General features: G+C 42.2%; 1 protein-coding gene across 2 annotated transcripts in view; it reads left to right on the forward strand.

The window, feature by feature from the left end:
* The window catches only part of ATAD2B (ATPase family AAA domain containing 2B), a 101339-nt gene that overhangs the window by 68205 nt on the left and 12605 nt on the right, over positions 1-20529 (forward strand). The window contains exons 20-22 of one of the 2 annotated variants that reach the window (XM_084826504.1): positions 2631-2766; positions 5305-5501; positions 12628-12787. In XM_084826504.1, coding sequence (XP_084682630.1) covers positions 2631-2766; positions 5305-5501; positions 12628-12787 — 493 coding nt within the window. The remainder of the gene's footprint in view (positions 1-2630; positions 2767-5304; positions 5502-12627; positions 12788-20529) is intronic. The other variant, XM_084826505.1, reaches the window with a different exon arrangement.

Here is a 20529-nt window from a genome sequence, read left to right on the forward strand (position 1 = left end):
GCAATGTAAAGATCATATTCTCGTCTTGAAAAATATCCTTCATTTGCTGCTTAATGTCATCAGACAGGTCTTGAATACGTCTTCTGATTGTGTTATCTGCCAAAGGGATTTTATTAATGTTTGTCTCAAATTCAGGCCCAAACATTGTTCAAACAATAGCACAGCAAGATTCCTTTATGGTGGTTTTGGCAATAGCGTGTGGGTCCTTGTTTCTGGCAATTGTTTGAGCAACCAAGTAACTTGCCTTTTGAGCTTTCTCTTATGTCTTCATTCTCTTTGTGAACGATGCAGACTGCTTCTTTAGAGATTTTGAAAGCTCAATAAAGTATTCTACTGGTTTTTCTGACAAATGACAGTGTTTTGAGGTAAAGTGACGCTTTAATTTATTTAGTACCATACTTTCATTTGCAAGTATATCCCCACAAACTAAACACTGGGGACAAGGATTGTTTTCATTACCAGAAAATGTGAACCCCAGTTTCATATAATCTTTACTGTATAAACAAGGCTTGGAAATTTTTCCTTTACACTTCTTACGTACCAATACAGACCGTTCAACAGTTGATTCTTGCATAGTTTCCTCTGTATCGGCTACATTTTGTTCATTGCAAACGTCATCTTCACCAGCTTTCATTTTCTTAATTAGAAACATATCCATTTTATGGGTAATTCAACTGCAATTTAATGAATAAGTCTATGCGAATTTATTTCTAGGTTTTAGCATTAACTAAATATGAAAATAACAGGACTGTTTTTAGCGCTTATCTTTCTCTGTTTTTTCTTATGAAAATAACAGCACCTGCGCTCCACTCCCACAGTGATAAAGTGAGATAAAGATAGGAATCAGGACCAGGAGAAAATGTGAAAAATAAACAAAATTAACTAAAGTATGTACAATACATATTAGGACACATAGGTCCAGGTAGGAGCTCAGCTGCAAAAACACATGAAGTAGAGAAGCAAAAGTCCAGCAAAAATGGTGTAAATATATATGTCTTGCTACAAGGCTATATCGCTGTAAATATTTGTAATGCTTATGTCCAGAGTCCAGTTCCAGCACTTTCCGGTGGTACACTGCCAGTGGATGGTTAATCCATGATTACAGCAGAGTAAAAATAAAAACAAATGGCAGAAATCAAATCATAAGTGCCACATGGTGGGTGGCTTGCTGTTTGCCACATTGGGTTTGGGAGGGTGGCCTCCCTTCAGCCAGCAGCAGGTGGTTGACTGGGTGACAGCCTGCAGCTGCGCTCGCCCGGGTGATTGGGAGCACCCTGATTCTGAGGCTTCTGGCCTCCACTGAGCTCCGTTCCGACTGGCCAAGATGGTGGACGGCCCGCTGGGTGCAGTCCCAGGCGGCGTTTCCACCCGCGTGCTGCTCTGGCTTGGCTACGCAGCAGCACGGTGCAGAAGTCTGTGAAGGGCACGCTCAAAACCTCACAGGGCTGGTGACTGCTGCCACTTCTCCGCGCTGGCGTCGGCCACGCTCTGCTCCCAGGGTGGCGCCTTCCCTCCCCTCTCTTCGCCCCGCGTCTCTACCTCGCTGTACTACTCCAACACCGCCAATCACGTGCGTCCTACGTCAGGACGCCACATGATTCTAAAGCAGCTAATGTTAAAGCAGCTAAGCCTTAGCTGCTAAGGCTTAGCTGCTTTAACATCAGTTGCTTTAGGAAGTTCCAGGGGAGGGGCCAAGGGAAGCAAATGCGAGTAAGGGAGCTCCACAGTGCCCTTCCTCACAATTTTCTCCATTTCGCATGACACACCTACACACTGATGTGTCGCAGCACACAGTTTGGAAAGCTCTGCTCTAGAGCTAGAAAAAGCTAGAGCAAGCACCCTAGCCCTTTTCCTCAAGAGGGAAGTCGCTGTGGAGTGCTGCATGCCTTGATGGAAGGGTGTGCCTCTTTCCACTCAATTCTTTCTTAACTGCCACTGGAGGAGCATGGGCTTGTGTTTCTCATAAAGCAGCCCCCCATTGCAAGTGGCTTTTGGGAGTGAGGACTCTAAAAGAGAAAAAAAAGTGGTATGGCATTAAGGCCTGCAGTTTGAAATTTAAAAGTTTACAAATATCTAAGCCTATATTTGTTCTATTGACAGATTACTATACTCACCTTTACATTTTAACTAGGCTCTAGCATTCTGGCAACTCATATTAAGACTTTTGTGGGATTCTGAATGACTTTTCTGGAAAATATCTTTAAGTGAGGTCAGCTTCTTTTGAAAGGGTGATTCCCGACCAGTTCAGCTGTTTCTGCTTCCATGTACATGCCACTGAAAAGCCTTTTCCCAGCATGTCAATGCTTTTTACTCTATTAATCAACTGTGTGCAAAGTATGTCCATCAGGACTCAAATATCCCTGGCAACATACATGGTAAATTACAGTAGAGCAAGGATACAATTAAGGGCTTTTTCATAGCTTGTATGTGGAATCATAGAATAGTCATAGAATAGTAGGGTTGGAAGGGGCCTACAAGGCCATCGTATCTCTAGAATCTTTAAAAAAGAAAAAAAAAAACCCTTAGCTTTCCTTTTAGAAGAATTGGTCCTTAGAATTTAATGGTATCGTTGATTATTAAGTTACTAGAAGATATTTTCAGCCCTCTAATTTCTCACTGTTTTCATTTAGGTGAAGTGTATCTTTAAAATCCAGTATGAAGAGGTTTTTTATATTCAGAGACCTAGCAAGGAAGACAGGCGTAAATTTTTCCAAGAGCTGGTTCTCAATCAGGCATCAATGCCTCCTCCAAGGAGGAAACAAACAGGTATGTTAATTTTCTATAAAATCCAGAACATAAATGTAGATTGTACGTATATGTAATCTTTTACCTGAAAACCATACTGTTTGTTTTTAAATAAAATAGAAATAGCAATCATTGGCTAGGACCCTGTGTGAGATGTACATATCCAGTGGATGTACTTGTGTCACTGAATCACCACTCTCTACTTAAAGATGGAGTTGGTCTGCAGAAGAGAGAGGGAGTGTGCAAACCCAAGGCCCATTCACAACCACCAAGTCTTCATAAATGATGTGTAATTTAGGGTGAGGTGGCCAAGTTTGCAGATGACACCAAATTGTTCAGGACAGTGAAATCCCATGGACCGTGAAGAGCTCCAAAAGGATAGTTCTAAACTGAATGAATAGGCAGGAGAATGGCAAATGTGATTCTGTGTAAATAAGTGACGTGCATTTGGGGGCAAAAATGATGGGAAGCTAGCAGTGACTAACGAAGAAAGGTATCCTAGGGTCATAGCTGAATGAAAGTATGAACTCAGTCTATGGAAGCTGTGAAAAAGGCAAATTTCATGCTAAGCAGCATGATTGTTAAAAGTGATAAATTAAGAATTCCAGTATTGTAATGCCCTTAGGCAAATCTATGTTGTGGCCATATTTTAAATACTCTGTACAGTTTTGATTACCCCATCTCAAAAGGATATTATAGAATTTGTAAAGTTGCAGAAAAGGGCAACCAAAACATGACTAAGGGAAGATGTAATAGAGGTTTTCCAAATTTCAGGTGAGGTAAGGAAGTGGTAGAGACATTTTTCTCTTCTTCTTATAATACTGGTACTCAAGGTCATCCATGAAATTGATAAGAAGGAAAGCTAGAACAGACAAAAGAAAGTTCCATGTATATGGAATTCACTGCTGTTAAGATGTAGTGATCGCCACTAGTTTAGATGGCTTTATAGGGGGATTAGACAAATTATAGGTGGGGGGCGGGGTTCTGGAGAGTGGAAAAGAGAAAAGGTGTCCCTTTTCCTTTCCTTGCTCTTTAAATACCTCTGTGTAGAGAGGGTTTTTTTTAGGCTCATAGCATGTAATCCCCCAACTCTAATCTCCCCCTCCCTTTCCAGTATACTATACGTTGTCTTAGGTTTTGACCAGGGCAAGTCCTTCTTCCTTCCTGCCCGCTCCTGTTTTCTTTTTTCCTCTCAACTGTTGCCTCAACACATACATTTTGGAGGCTTGTAAGTCTTTGTCAGGCTGTTCTTGGAGGGTTTAATGTTTTACTTTTCTTTTCATTTACAAGGATATATATATACTTCTGCATACCTAAGGAGTTACCTCAGTATGTAGAAACCGCTATCTTCTTTTTGTGTGGCAAGGTTTCATCTCCAGATTGCTATTGGATGCCCTGGCAGTATGCTACTGAATGGCATTACAGGGAAGCAAGCATGGGAGAGGGCTCTTGCCTTCATGCCCAGCTTATGGGCTCCTCAGAAGCTGCTGAGTGGCCACTGTAGGTAACAGGATGCTGGACTAGATGGATCCAGCTGGGCTGCTGTTATGTTCTTGTGAGCATATTGAAGCTGTAGGTGTCCTTAAGCATCAAACTGTATCAAGAAGCCTCCCAACTGGATCATCTGTGTTTGCAGCACAACTGTTTGCTGTCTCACTGGCCTTGAATGACATTAAATTCTAGGTATTTACATATACTAATTTCTGCAGTCCATTGCTAGCGTTAAACTTGTTCAGGCTCGGCTCCTGCCCATTACTTTTTAACTTTTCCCTGTTAGAGACTCTTCTTTCTGTAGACTTATATTGTTATTATTTTTATTAGTTTCCTGGTGGTAGTTTCCTAGATTCCACTACACCATAAAATATCTACTCTACTTAACTATCTGCCCTTCCCCTCCAGCCTGCACATGGGACCTATTTGTGTGCCTTTCTATATGTAAGTGAGGGTGGCTGCAACTGCACTTAGTGGGTGGAGCACATAGAAGAAAGATTTGGGATATATAACACATTCAAAGGCTACCTTGCGTGTTTCCTTATTTGTACTGGTTGCCAGGAAATTGAGAGCTAACTGTGTTGCTCAGCTCTGAATGTCCTTTTGTTTTTGTTATGTCTTATGGGCTAAACAATAAAATCATTACAACTTCACCACATTCAAGGGTACTGAAAGGTAAGCCACCTTGCAGTTCATTCAAGCAAAAGGGAGGATATAAATCTTTTAATTTTTATTTTTTTTAAAAAAAACCCTTCCTACCTTTAATTTTCCAGCTACAGAGTCATGTAGGCTCTTGAGATTCCTCCCATCAGGTCCTTTGTCAACTCCTCTTTCATTGAAGGAAAGGCTGCTGGTGCTGAGGATAGAGTAGTTGTTTATGAGAGTTTAAGTGTCCTGACAATATGGGGATTTTAGCTTGGCCTGCAAAACTGAGATAAGGAGTGCAGAATTCTTGGTGTTATAAAATCTGATAAGAGTAAAAAGTATGAAATTAACTGGGTGTTGTGAAATTTTCAGGGAATGTAATCTGAAGAGCCTGTTTTGCCTGACTTCTCAATTCTCTTTTAGCTCTTTCTGATATGGAGGTGCTTCCTCTTGCACTGCCATCTCCTACCCGCCAGCTGTCAGAGACTGAAAAGCAGCGAATGGAGGACCAGGAAGAAAACACATTGAGAGAGCTGCGGTTGTTTCTCAGGGATGTTACCAAGAGGCTGGCCACAGACAAGCGCTTTAACATCTTCAGCAAACCGGTGGATATTGAAGAGGTCTTGTTTCAGTAACGTGCAAACAATGAAGTTGACCTTATTAGCAATTAATCAAAAAACATAGATTAGTTATTATTGCAGATTATATCTATGATCTAACCCATTTTGCATATTTACAGGGATAGTGGCTTAATTTTAAAATTTGAAGCCACAGCTAACATGTTTTTGGCCATGGTGCTAACATGTATTATTCAGGCTGAATCTTCCATTCTGTGGTGATAATTTTATTTCCTCACAGGAATTAGATGCCTGGAGAAACAGCACTGGGCCATTGGAAGTCTTAAAACCAATTTATTGAATTGTAATGTGTACTCTGGAAAATTTTTTTAAAAAAATTAAACAGTTATCTGTCCCCTTGTCTGTTTTTAGTCAAAAAGAACAATGGAAAATTGTAAGGCTCTAACTATACTGTTTGACCTACTGACTATTTGTGTAGCTGTTTACAAAAATTAAAACAGATTGAATTTGGCTAGTCAAGTTTGAATTGCTGTTTAATTTGCTGGACTTTGCCTTTAGAGAAAAACAACATTTTCAAATGCCCTGTATGAAACTAAAGAGAAAGGCAAAGTTGCTTTAACTGTCATTTGTATACTAGAAAATCATTTTTAGATCATGTTTACGAGCCAGTTTGTGATATCTGTCCTGTTTTCGGTCAACTTCAGAACTCAATTTTGCACAGATAACTTACTCAAGAAATAGCAAGTTGTGATGTGATATGCTTAGAAAAATGTAATTTGCATTGTGCTGGCATCTGGGGGCTCGATTGTTAAAGGGGTAGCTTGTGTTTGGGCTCTCGTATGGTTTACGTCATAGAGAAATACAAAGAAAAAAACAAATTATCTCCTACAGTTTGCAAATGCATAGCTGGGCCAGAGGTTAATCCACCCTGGAAAGCTATACTCTTTAATATGAAAGCCCAGCCCCAATCCTAAATGAGTAGTCCATGAGCAGTGGATATAGGTGAGATAAATGCATTCTGCACATTCTCAGAAGCACTTTGTTTTTAAATACTACTTCTAATGTTCCAAGGCTTGAGCTTTGGATTGAAAATGGGTTTCCATGTTGAGTCCTGGCTCAAATCAAGCCCTAGCCAACACCTTAGCTGAGCCTTCCCCAGCCTGGTGCCCTCCAGATATTTTGGATTACAACTCCCATCAGACCGCTATCATGGCCCATAATAGGAAATGCTGGGAGTTGTAGTCCCAAACATCTGGAGGACACCAGATTGGGAGAGGCTGCCTTAGCCATTAGATTTTCTTCTGTACATGTAACCAAGTTTCTTTCTTGTAGGGCTATTTGCCACAAGTCACTTCTTAAGTTCACCTGAGTGCTCCTGCAAGTCACTCTTAAAAAAAATCATTACTATGTCTTTACTAACTTGATTAAAATGGCACAAAGTATAAAATGACAGTTTCACTGGAAATAAAGGAATATCAATGCTAAAGCTGAAAGATAGGCAACACATTGGTCCAGGAAAGACAGTTGTGTGCTAAAAGGCAGACATTCATGCTGAAAAGAAGTGCCCAGTAGAGTTCATTGGATATTTTTCTTGAATCCATCCAGAGGTCCACCTACATACATGCCAGCTCAGCAGTAGTGATGAGCATATATCTTGTTTTGGTGGGTATGTTTGTGCTAGCTGCTCAATGTGAGAGATGGGCAAGTTTTTTTTTTGATCATATGTAAGGCTTGAGAGGTATTCAGAATGAAGCAGTATTGATGCTTTGGAAGTATATCCAAAGCTCAGTGCAGCTGCGGAAACAAACCCCTGCCCTTCCCTCCAGCGGGAGAAGGGTAGAGGTTCATCCTTGCTGTTGCAGTGAGCTTCAGAGGCATTCCTAAGCAATTGAGACTTCCTGTTTGAGTGGCTTTGAAGCTCAGCCTGAAGTCAGAGACAAAACCATGCTCTTTCCTGGCTCAGTGGAGAGATAGCTCACTGGTGACAATACGTTTTGGGTGGTTACTTGTGTATCCAGTCACTTACCGTGCTTCTCCAAAGAATTCATAGTGGTCTGTTCAATATTGTTCTGCAATCTTGCAGAATTATATAGCAACATGCTTCTATAAAAATGTTATGACATCAAGAGGCAGTGTTAGGGATCTGGTGGGATAGACTAGTCTTTTTTGGTATCATGTGGAAATAGAGTAGGAAAGAACTGATTAATCACAATGACTTGAACTCACAAAGTGACAAAGATATTATCCTCTAATGTGTTAGGAGAATTTCCAATAAAGTGAGGATCGTATTAAACTTGTGTGTAGACTAGATTACTTCATCCTTTTCAACCAAGGGAGGAAAAGATAGCTGAAAGTGGATGGGATTGTTTTCTGATGTGGAGAAGTGGTTGGATTAAGAGTACTGTGTGCATAAGGGCCCCTTCATGGATCACTGCCTTGTTGTGGCGAAGGGGCTTGCGTAACTCAGTGAAGCCATAAGCTATGCCGTGCAGGGCCACCCAAGACGGACAGGTCATGGCAGAGAATTCTGACAAAATGTGGTCCACTGGAGAAGGAAATGGCAACCCACTCCAGTATTCTTGCCAAGAAAACCCCATCACAGTAATTCAAGTCTATGCCCCAACCACTGATGCCGAAGAAGCTGAGGTTGATCGGTTCTATGAAGACCTCCAACACCTTCTAGAACTAACACCAAAAAAAGATGTCCTCTTCATCATAGGGGACTGGAATGCTAAAGTAGGAAGTCAAGAAATCACCGGGATAACAGGCAGGCATGGCCTTGGTGTACAAAATGAAGTAGGACAAAAGCTAATCGGGTTTTGCCAAGAGAACACGCTGATCATAGCAAACACTCTTTTCCAACAGCACAAGAGACGACTCTACACATGGACATCACCAGATGGTCAATATCGAAATCAGATTGATTATGTCCTTTGCAACCAAAGATGGAGAAGCTCCATACAGTCAGTAAAAACAAGACCTGGAGCTGACTGTGGCTCAGATCATGAGCTTCTTGTTGCAAAATTTCAGCTGAAATTGAAGAACGTAGGGAAAACCACTAAACCATTCAGGTATGACCTAAATCATATCCCTGATGAATATACAGTGGAGGTGAGGAATAGATTTCAGGGATTAGACCTGATAGACAGAGTGCCTGTGGAACTATGGACGGAGGTCCGTAACATTGTTCAGGAGGCAGCAACTCAATCCATCCCAAAGAAAAAGAAATGCAAGAAAGCCAAGTGGCTGTCTGATGAGGCTTTACAAGTAGCTGAGGAAAGAAGGGAAGCAAAAAGCAAGGGAGAAAGGGGAAGATATATCCAACTGAATGCAGAGTTCCAGAGAATAGCAAGGAGAGACAAGAAGGCCTTCTTAAATGAACAATGCAAGGAAATCGAGGAAAACAACAGAATGGGAAAGACTAGAGATCTCTTCAAGAAAATTGGAGATCTCAAGGGAACGTTTTGTGCAAAGACGGGCATGATAAAGGACAAAGAAGGCAGGGACCTCACAGAAGCAGATGAGATTAAGAAGAGGTGGAAAGAATACACAGAAGAACTATACAGGAAAGATCTTAATGTCCTTGATAGCCATGATAGTGCGGTCACTGAACTTGAGCCGGACATCCTCGAGAGTGAAGTCAAGTGGGCCTTAGGAAGCATTAGTAACAACAAAGCTAGCGGAGATGACAGTATTCCAGCTGAGCTATTTAAAATCCTAAAAGATGATGCTGTTAAAGTGCTGCATTGAATATGCCAACAAATTTGGAACACTCAGCAATGGCCGCAAGACTGGAAAAGGTCAGTTTACATTCCAATTCCAAAGAAGGGCAACGCCAAAGAGTGCTCAAACTACCGCACAATTGCGCTCATTTCACATGCCAGCAAGGTGATGCTCAACAAGCTAGGCTTCAGCAGTATGCGAACCGAGAATTACTGGAAGTACAAGCTGGGTTTTGAAGAGGCAGAGGAACTAGAGATGAAATCGCCAACATTCGCTGGATCATGGAGAAAGCAAGAGAATTCCAGAAAAACGTCTATTTCTGCTTCATTGACTACGCTAAAGCCTTTGATTGTGTGGATGACAACAAACTGTGGCAAATTCTTAAAGTGATGGGAGTACCAGACCACCTTACCTGTCTCCTGAGAAACCTGTACGAGGGTCAAGAAGCAACAGTAAGAACTAGACATGGAACAACTGAGTGGTTCAAAATTGGGAAAGGAGTACGACAAGGCTGCATATTGTCATCCTGCTTATTTAACTTATATGCTGAGTACATTATGAGAAATGCCGGGTTGGATGAATCACAGGTCGGAATTAAGATTGCTGGGAGAATTACCAACAACCTCCGATATGCAGACGATACCACCCTAATGGCAGAAAGCGAAGAGGATCTCAAGAGCCTCTTGTTGAGGGTGAAAGAGGAGAGTGCAAAAGCTGGTTTGAAACTCAACATTAAAAAAACTTAAGATCATGGCATCTGGCCCCATCACTTCCTGGCATATAGAAGGGGAAGAAATGGAAGCAGTGACAGATTTTACTTTCTTGGGCTCCAAGATCACTGCAGACGGTGACTGTAGCCATGATATTAAAAGACGCTTGCTCCTTGGGAGGAAAGCTATGGCAAACCTAGACAGCATAGTAAGAAGCAGAGACATCACCTTGCCAACAAAGGTCCGTATAATCAAAGCTATGGTTTTCCCAGTAGTAATGTATGGCTGTGAGAGCTGGACTATAAGGAAGGCTGAGCACCGAAGAATTGATGCTTTTGAACTGTGGTGCTGGAGAAGACTCTTACGAGTCCCCTGGACTGCAAGGAGGTCAAATCAGTCCATCCTAAAGGAAATCAACCCTGAGTGCTCATTGGAAGGACAGATACTGAAGCTGAAATATTTTGGCCACCTAATGCGAAGAGAAAACTCTCTGGAAAAGACCCTGATGCTGGGAAAGACTGAAGGCAAAAGGCAGAGGATGAGATGGCTAGATAGCATCACGGATGCAATGAATATGAACTTGAGCACGCTCCGGGAGAGAGCGCAGGACAGGAGGGCCTGGCGTGCTGTGGTCCATGGGGTCACGAAGAGTCGAACACGACTGAACAACAACAACAACAACAAAGTGCATAAGGGATATAAATTCAGTATTTAGTTTGGTGATCAGGAGGCAGCTGATAACTGTTAAGAGATGTGGAATAGTTTCCTGAACTATATTGGGAACAAACCGCACCAATTTCAATAAAGTTTGATTCAAGAGAATTATATTCTTATTCTGGTGTGTTGGTTCAGGGCCACAGGATTCAGGATGTTTATTTCTTAACCTCATTATACCAAATATAACTTGGGGGATGAGAATTTAACAGAATAATGTAATAAACATTACATTTGCATACATTAAAACCCTTTCATGGAGAGTTATTGTCATAAGCAAGTTTTGTTTTTTCAGATTTCTAAAATGGCTACTAGACACTGTACAGTAAAAGTTACCATAATGCTTGATAAGGTTAACCAGAATGGTCTTTCTACCACCCAAGTCTTTTATTTTCCCCTCCCCCTTTGAAAGGAAGGATGAAATATGGTGTTACGCTGTAATTTTCCTTTTAGAATATTGAGGGAATGGGGCTCTATTCTGCACTGGAGTCAAATTTGTGTCAGGAAGCAACTTCCTCTAAATCAAACTTCCCTTTCCCTTTAGTACAGGAGTAGGGAACTGTTCTGGTCCCAGGGATTGGATTGATTTCCAGGATACCCACCAGGGGCTGAATGATGTCAGGGGGCGGTCTCCACCTCTGATGATGTGTGTGCCTTTCCCTTGTCAATGCTAGAGAAAGGGAAGTCCACTCTTACCTCTTATCTGTGTTCAGAGATGAGCAGTGTTTTCCTAGCTAGTGATGACAAGGGAAACCCTGTTCTTATCTGCAATCACTGATCAGAGACAAGAGCAAGGGTTCCCTAGGTAGCACTGAGAAGAGAAACTCTGCTTATATCTGACAAGTGATTGCCAATAAGAGCAGGATTTTCCTTGTCTGTACTAGCACTAACTAGGGAAACCCCGCACCCATCTCTTAGCTGATGTTGGGAAGGGTTGTGGCTTTCTTGGCCAGAGTGGGGATCCCAGTGGTCTGGATTAGACTGCTGGGCTAGAGGTTCCCCATCTGTTCTTTAGTAAACAGTGTGGCATTCTTGTTTTAGTTTCTAGAGTTCATATGCATATCGTTTTGTGTAGTACATCTTTTAAAAACTTGTGTACACTGTAGTTTTAATTACGTAGATTCTGTTTTGTAGTTTCTGTACATCGCCACATACAGGATCTGTGCAGCCTCAGGCCAAATAGTGGGTCTTTCTAGAACGTTTGGACTATGAGGCATTGTTTCCGCTTCTCAATTATGTTTTAGTGTTACTCTGGTTACCTTTTGGGTTGATATGTGGAGCACCTTAGCTCTATGCAGACATTACATTTGATAGGGAGTGATTATATTGATGAGGAACTCAGATTGAGTCTCTGATGTTTGCACTGGCATCTACACAGTTAGGACTAATTCTTGCCTCACAGAATTGGAGTGTACAGTGGTGTGGATTGGTTTTTTTTTCTTGCAAATATGTCCAATATGTGAACATCAGGCAAGGATGGGGGTGAAATCCCACTTTCCTCTCCATCCCAGGCTCTCCCCATAAAGTGTAAAATCTATATTGGGTTCTTCTTTTCAGCTCCTATGAACCTGTCTGCAGCTGGCTATATAGGTACTTGTGTGTGGTTTGGAAAGAGCCATGTAAATAAGCTCTTTTACATTGTGTTTGAAGCCTTAGAAAAGAGTCCAGTGTTTTTCATCCTCCCTTATATTTAAAAATGAAAACATGTTTAAAATCCTTTAACTATACAGAACGAGATGGCTCTCATAGGAGTTTTCCTTGCATCTTAAAAATCAGAAACAAAGAATGTTGTGGCTCCTTAAATTTATTATGACATAAGCTTCTGTGGACTAGAGCTCATTCCTCTCTAGAAATTGTTAAAAATCAGAGTAATGAATCACAGGGTGAATGAAATGGTGTAGTTTTATCTTTCATGGATCAAAATGTTTTGAAGTAAATATGTCTGAAAATGCAAGTATAATGCTGAATATGTTAACATTAGCATAAATCTCTGTGTCACTTTAGTGTGCTGTTGATTATAGGTTTCAGATTATCTTGAAGTTATCAAAGAGCCAATGGACCTGTCTACTGTAATAAGTAAAATTGATAAACACAACTACTTAATGGCAAAGGATTTCCTAATAGATATAGATCTCATCTGCAGCAATGCATTGGAATATAATCCTGACAAAGACCCTGGGGGTAAGAAAATCTTCTATCATCTTTAGCACGAACATTAAAGCACATTTAACTGTTATCCAATTGAAATTCAAAAATCTATATAAGCTGGCTTCTATAAATGGAAATTGGTGAGAAGTTAAATTTTCCTTAGGTCTATTTTTTAAAATTAGTTAGGGTCAGGCTCAAAGTGTTTTGTTTCTTAACTGTGGCTGAGATTCAAAGAACCACATAGCTAGTTGGGCTTGTTTCTCACAGCAGTTGCTACCCTCCAAATGCTAAAAAGCAACCCCCTTTAAAAACTGATGGGGCTTTCAAAAGCAGTTTGTGGTACAGTATGGAGGCCTGGTGAAAAGAAAATCTGATGCTGTAAAGAACAATATTGTTTAGGAACCTGGAATGTTAGATCAATGAATCAAGGTAAGCTGGAGGTGGTCAAACATGAGATGGCAAGATTGAACATCGACATCTTGGGAATCAGCGAACTCAAATGGACAGGCATGGGCGAATTTAATTCAGGTGACCATCATATCTACTATTGTGGCCAAGAATCCCTTATAAGAAATGGAGTAGCACTCATAGTCAACAAAAGGGTGGGAAAAGCAGTACTGGGGTACAATCTTAAAAATGATAGAATGATCTCAGTACGAATCCAAGGCAAACCATTCAACATCACAGTAATTCAAGTCTATGCCCCAACCACTGATGCCGAAGAAGCTGAGGTTGATCGGTTCTATGAAGACCTCCAACACCTTCTAGAACTAACACCAAAAAAAGATGTCCTCTTCATCATAGGGGACTGGAATGCTAAAGTAGGAAGTCAAGAAATCACCGGGATAACAGGCAAGCATGGCCTTGGTGTACAAAATGAAGCAGAACAAAAGCTAATAGAGTTTTGCCAAGAGAACACGCTGATCATAGCAAACACTCTTTTCCAACAGCACAAGAGACGACTCTACACATGGACATCACCAGATGGTCAATATCGAAATCAGATTGATTATGTCCTTTGCAGCCAAAGATGGAGAAGCTCCATACAGTCAGTAAAAACAAGACCTGGAGCTGACTGTGGCTCAGATCATGAGCTGCTTCTTGCAAAATTTCGGCTGAAATTGAAGAACGTAGGGAAAACCACTAAACCATTCAGGTATGACCTAAATCATATCCCTGATGAATATACAGTGGAGGTGAGGAATAGATTTCAGGGATTAGACCTGATAGACAGAGTGCCTGCGGAACTATGGACGGAGGTCCGTAACATTGTTCAGGAGGCAGCAACTCAATCCATCCCAAAGAAAAAGAAATGCAAGAAAGCCAAGTGGCTGTCTGATGAGGCTTTACAAGTAGCTGAGGAAAGAAGGGAAGCAAAAAGCAAGGGAGAAAGGGGAAGATATATCCAACTGAATGCAGAGTTCCAGAGAATAGCAAGGAGAGACAAGAAGGCCTTCTTAAATGAACAATGCAAGGAAATCGAGGAAAACAACAGAATGGGAAAGACTAGAGATCTCTTCAAGAAAATTGGAGATCTCAAGGGAACGTTTTGTGCAAAGACGGGCATGATAAAGGACAAAGAAGGCAGGGACCTCACAGAAGCAGATGAGATTAAGAAGAGGTGGAAAGAATACACAGAAGAACTATACAGGAAAGATCTTAATGTCCCTGATAGCCATGATAGTAATGCCCTTGATAGCCATGATAGTGCGGTCACTGAACTTGAGCCGGACATCCTCGAGAGTGAAGTCAAGTGGGCCTTAGGAAGCATTCGTAACAACAAAGCTAGCGGAGATGACAGTATTCCAGCTGAGCTATTTAAAATCCTAAAAGATGATGCTGTTAAAGTGCTGCATTGAATATGCCAACAAATTTGGAACACTCAGCAATGGCCGCAAGACTGGAAAAGGTCAGTTTACATTCCAATTCCAAAGAAGGGCAACGCCAAAGAGTGTTCAAACTACCGCACAATTGCGCTCATTTCACATGCCAGCAAGGTGATGCTCAAAATCCTACAAGCTAGGCTTCAGCAGTATGCGAACCGAGAACTACCGGAAGTACAAGCTGGGTTTCGAAGAGGCAGAGGAACTAGAGATGAAATCGCCAACATTCGCTAGATCATGGAGAAAGCAAGAGAATTCCAGAAAAACGTCTATTTCTGCTTCATTGACTACGCTAAAGCCTTTGATTGTGTGGATGACAACAAACTGTGGCAAATTCTTAAAGTGATGGGAGTACCAGACCACCTTACCTGTCTCCTGAGAAACCTGTACGAGGGTCAAGAAGCAACAGTAAGAACCGGACATGGAACAACCGAGTGGTTCAAAATTGGGAAAGGAGTACGACAAGGCTGCATATTGTCATCCTGCTTATTTAACTTATATGCAGAGTACATTATGAGAAATGCCGGGTTGGATGAATCACAGGTCGGAATTAAGATTGCTGGGAGAATTATCAACAACCTCCGATATGCAGACGATACCACCCTAATGGCAGAAATTGAAGAGGATCTCAAGAGCCTCTTGTTGAGGGTGAAAGAGGAGAGTGCAAAAGCTGGTTTGAAACTCAACATTAAAAAAACTAAGATCATGGCATCTGGCCCCATCACTTCCTGTCATATAGAAGGGGAAGAATTGGAAGCAGTGACAGATTTTACTTTCTTGGGCTCCAAGATCACTGCAGACGGTGACTGTAGCCATGAAATTAAAAGACGCTTGCTGCTTTGGAGGAAAGCTATGGCCAACCTAGACAGCATAGTAAGAAGCAGAGACATCACCTTGCCGACAAAGGTCCGTCTAATCAAAGCTATGGTTTTCCCAGTAGTAATGTATGGCTGTGAGAGCTGGACTATAAGGAAGGCTGAGCACCGAAGAATTGATGCTTTCGAACTGTGGTGCTGGAGAAGACTCTTACGAGTCCCCTGGACTGCAAGGAGGTCAAATCAGTCCATCCTAAAGGAAATCAACCCTGAGTGCTCATTGGAAGGACAGATCCTGAAGCTGAAGCTCAAATATTTTGGCCACTAATGCGAAGAGAAAACTCTCTGGAAAAGACCCTGATGCTGGGAAAGACTGAAGGCAAAAGGAGAAGGATGAGATGGCTAGATAGCATCACCGATGCAATGAATATGAACCTGAGCACACTCCAGGAGAGTGCGCAGGACAGGAAGGCCTGGGGTGCTATGGTCCATGGGGTCACGAAGAGTCGAACACGACTGAACGACTGAACAACAACAACAATGGAGGCCTGCTGTTCAAAGGAAAAACGTTGCAAATTCCATTAAATTTACCTAAGCCCTTGAAAATGCCTAGTATAGCTCTTTGGACCCCCACACATATTTCCTCAAAAGCAGTTTCATTGATTTCATTGGGATTTACTTCAACAAAAAGATGTGGAGGTTTTACAGCCTTAAATACTGTTTGTAACAAATTTGTTGTTGTTGTTCAGTCGTTCAGTCATGTCCGACTCTTCGTGACCCCATGGACCATAGCACGCCAGGCCTTCCTGTCCTGCGCTCTCTCCCGGAGCGTGCTCAAATTCATATTCATTGCATCGGTGATGCTATCTAGCCATCTCATCCTCTGCCGTCCCCTTGTAACAAATTAAGTTAGTGTAAATAAGTTGAATCCCTTGAATTCCATTACTAGCATAACACTGTTCTGAATAAGTCTTGAGTATTTGTTAAATTATAGGGTAGTAATCCATTGACCCCCTTCATGGATCACTGCCTTGTTGTGGCGAAGGGGCTTGCGTAACTCAGTGAAGCCATAAGCTATGCCGTGCAGGGCCACCCAAGACGGACAGGTCATGGCAGAGCGTTCTGACAAAATGTGGTCCACTGGAGAAGGAAATGGCAACCCACTCCAGTATTCTTGCCAAGAAAACCCCATGGAACGTATCACAAGGCTAAAAGATATGACGCCGGAAGATGAGCCCCTCAGGTCGGAAGGTGTCCAATATGCTACTGGGGAAGAGCAGAGGGAATTTCCAAGTAGCGCCCGAAAGAGTGAAGCGGCTGGGCCAAACCCGAAAGGACACTCAGCTGTGGATGTGTCTGGTGGTGAAAAGAAAATCCGATGCTGTAAAGAACAATATTGTTTAGGAACCTGGAATGTCAGATCAATGAATCAAGGTAAGCTGGAAGTGGTCAAACATGAGATGGCAAGATTGAACATCGACATCTTGGGAATCAGCGAACTCAAATGGACAGGCATGGGCGAATTTAATTCAGGTGACCTTCATCTCTACTATTGTGGGCAAGAATCCCTTAGAAGAAATGGAGTAGCACTCATAGTCAATAAAAGGGTGGGAAAAGCAGTACTGGGGTACAATCTCAAAAATGATAGAATGATCTCAGTACGAATCCAAGGCAAACCATTCAACATCACAGTAATTGAAGTCTATGCCCCAACCACTGAGGCCGAAGAAGCTGAGGTTGATCGGTTCTATGAAGACCTACAACACCTTCTAGAACTAACACCAAAAAAAGATGTCCTCTTCATCATAGGGGATTGGAATGCTAAAGTAGGAAGTCAAGAAATCACCGGGATAACAGGCAGGCATGGCCTTGGTGTACAAAATGAAGCAGGACAAAAGCTAATAGAGTTTTGCCAAGAGAACATGCTGATCATAGCAAACACTCTTTTCCAACAGCACAAGAGACGACTCTACACATGGACGTCACCAGATGGTCAATATCGAAATCAGATTGATTACGTCCTTTGCAGCCAAAGATGGAGAAGCTCCATACAGTCAGTAAAAACAAGACCTGGAGCTGACTGTGGCTCAGATCATGAGCTTCTTGTTGCAAAATTTCAGCTTAAATTGAAGAACGTAGGGAAAACCACTAAAGCATTCAGGTATGACCTAAATCATATCCCTGATGAATATACAGTGGAGGTGAGGAATAGATTTCAGGGATTAGACCTGATAGACAGAGTGCCTGAGGAACTATGGACGGAGGTCCGTAACATTGTTCAGGAGGCAGCAACGAAATCCGTCCCAAAGAAAAAGAAATGCAAGAAAGCCAAGTGGCTGTCTGATGAGGCTTTACAAGTAGCTCACGAAAGAAGGGAAGCGAAAAGCAAGGGAGAAAGGGGAAGATATACCCAACTGAATGCAGAGTTCCAGAGAATAGCAAGGAGAGACAAGAAGGCCTTCTTAAATGAACAATGCAAAGAAATCGAGGAAAACAACAGAATGGGAAAGACTAGAGATCTCTTCAAGAAAATTGGAGATCTCAAGGGAACGTTTTGTGCAAAGACGGGCATGATAAAGGACAAAGAAGGCAGGGACCTAACAGAAGCAGATGAGATTAAGAAGAGGTGGCAAGAATACACAGAAGAACTATACAGGAAAGATTTGAATGTCCCTGATAGCCATGATAGTGCGGTCACTGAACTTGAGCCGGACATCCTCGAGAGTGAAGTCAAGTGGGCCTTAGGAAGCATTAGTAACAACAAAGCTAGCAGAGATTACAGTATTCCAGCTGAGCTATTTAAAATCCTAAAAGATGATGCTGTTAAAGTGCTGCATTCAATATGCCAACAAATCTGGAACACTCAACAGTGGCCACAAGACTGGAAAAGGTCAGTTTACATTCCAGTTCCAAAGAAGGGCAACACCAAAGAGTGTTCAAACTACCTCACAATTGCGCTCATTTCACATGCCAGCAAGGTGATGCTCAAAATCCTACAAGCTAGGCTTCAGCAGTATGCGAACCGAGAACTACCGGAAGTACAAGCTGGGTTTCGAAGAGGCAGAGGAACTAGAGATCAAATCGCCAACATTCGCTGCATCATGGAGAAAGCAAGAGAATTCCAGAAAAACGTCTATTTCTGCTTCATTGACTACGCTAAAGCCTTTGATTGTGTGGATGACAACAAACTGTGGCAAATTCTGAAAGTGATGGGAGTACCAGACCACCTTACCTGTCTCCTGAGAAACCTGTACGAGGGTCAAGAAGCAACAGTAAGAACCAGACATGGAACAACCGATTGGTTCAAAATTGGGAAAGGAGTACGACAAGGCTGCATATTGTCACCCTGCTTATTTAACTTATATGCAGAGTACATCATGAGAAATGCCGGGTTGGATGAATCAGAGATCGGAATTAAGATTGCCGGGAGAATTATCAACAACCTCCGATATGCAGATGATACCACCCTAATGGCAGAAAGCGAAGAGGATCTCAAGAGCCTCTTGTTGAGGGTGAAAGAGGAGAGTGCAAAAGCTGGTTTGAAACTCAACATTAAAAAAACTAAGATCATGTCATCTGGCCCTATCACTTCCTGTCATATAGAAGGGGAAGAAATGGAAGCAGTGACAGATTTTACTTTCTTGGGCTCCAAGATCACTGCAGACGGTGACTGTAGCCATGAAATTAAAAGATGCTTGCTCCTTGGGAGGAAAGCTATGGCCAACCTAGACAGCATAGTAAGAAGCAGAGACATCACCTTGCTGACAAAGGTCCGTCTAATCAAAGCTATGGTTTTCCCAGTAGTAATGTATGGCTGTGAGAGCTGGACTATAAGGAAGGCTGAGCACCGAAGAATTGATGCTTTCGAACTGTGGTGCTGGAGAAGACTCTTACGAGTCCCCTGGACTGCAAGGAGGTCAAATCAGTCCATCCTAAAGGAAATCAACCCAGAGTGCTCATTGGAAGGACAGATACTGAAGCTGAAGCTCCAATATTTTGGCCACCTAATGCGAAGAGAAAAGTCCCTGGAAAAGACCCTGATGCTGGGAAAGACTGAAGGCAAAAGGAGAAGGGGACGGCAGAGGATGAGATGGCTAGATAGCATCACGGATGCAATGAATATGAACTTGAGCACGCTCCGGGAGAGAGCGCAGGACAGGAAGGCCTGGCGTGCTATGGTCCATGGGGTCATGAAGAGTCGGACACGACTGAACGACTGAACAACAACAACAACAAATCCATTGACAAATTAATACTGGACTGCTTAATCACATTGGGGGTCTTTTCACTCTAATTTAGCAAGTTCTTAATATCTGGTATTAAATATTTGTTTGTGGTTATTGTGGCAGGTTATATTTTAAGTACAGAAAGAAGGCAGGTTTCAATATAGCTTCTTATCGAACATGTTGGAGTGCTTCAGTATTTTTTTTCTACTGCACAAACCTGATATAAGCTATTTTTAAGAACTTTACATGGTTGCAATTTTTCTCACATCTTAAAAAATTGCTTGTGTTGTGGCGCTGATGATCAAATATGCATATGTTTTGTAGTGCTCTCTGAAGCACATTGTCTTGATCTCGATAATAGACAGCTTTTATAGTGATTCTTGGTCATCCCTCAGTTCTTGGCCTATGGCTGTGTTGCTCAATTAAATTGTCAGATGAACCAGACCTTGACCCTTTCTAACCCATGTCCATCAGTTGTCCCATAAACCTATACCTCGTGTTGTGCATGTTGGCCCCATCCCTTATGTCTCCAGGCATGCTGGCCCCATCCCCTTCAGTTCAGACCTTTCCATTTTGAACCAGCAAGGTCTGAAAGGTTCTATGGAAAACTCTTTGATTCAGCAGAGGAAAGCTCTTTGATTCCCTCCACCACCTGCAGTCCCCTGCCCTGGTGTTCTGGAGGTCCCCTGGATCCTCCGGAGCAGATTTTCAGGGGCACAAGGGACTGCAGGATGAAGGAGGAATTGGTAGAAATAACCATCCCCTCCCCCCTTCCATCAGCGGGAGAATCCTGTAAGTGAAGTTCCACTCACGGGATCCCTGGATCTAAGCCATCGTATTTTTAAAAAGTG

This window comes from Heloderma suspectum, chromosome 1 (genome assembly GCF_057233095.1).
Source record: "Heloderma suspectum isolate Gila_16-S chromosome 1, 16-S_ref, whole genome shotgun sequence".
Classification (NCBI taxonomy): domain Eukaryota; kingdom Metazoa; phylum Chordata; class Lepidosauria; order Squamata; family Helodermatidae; genus Heloderma; species Heloderma suspectum.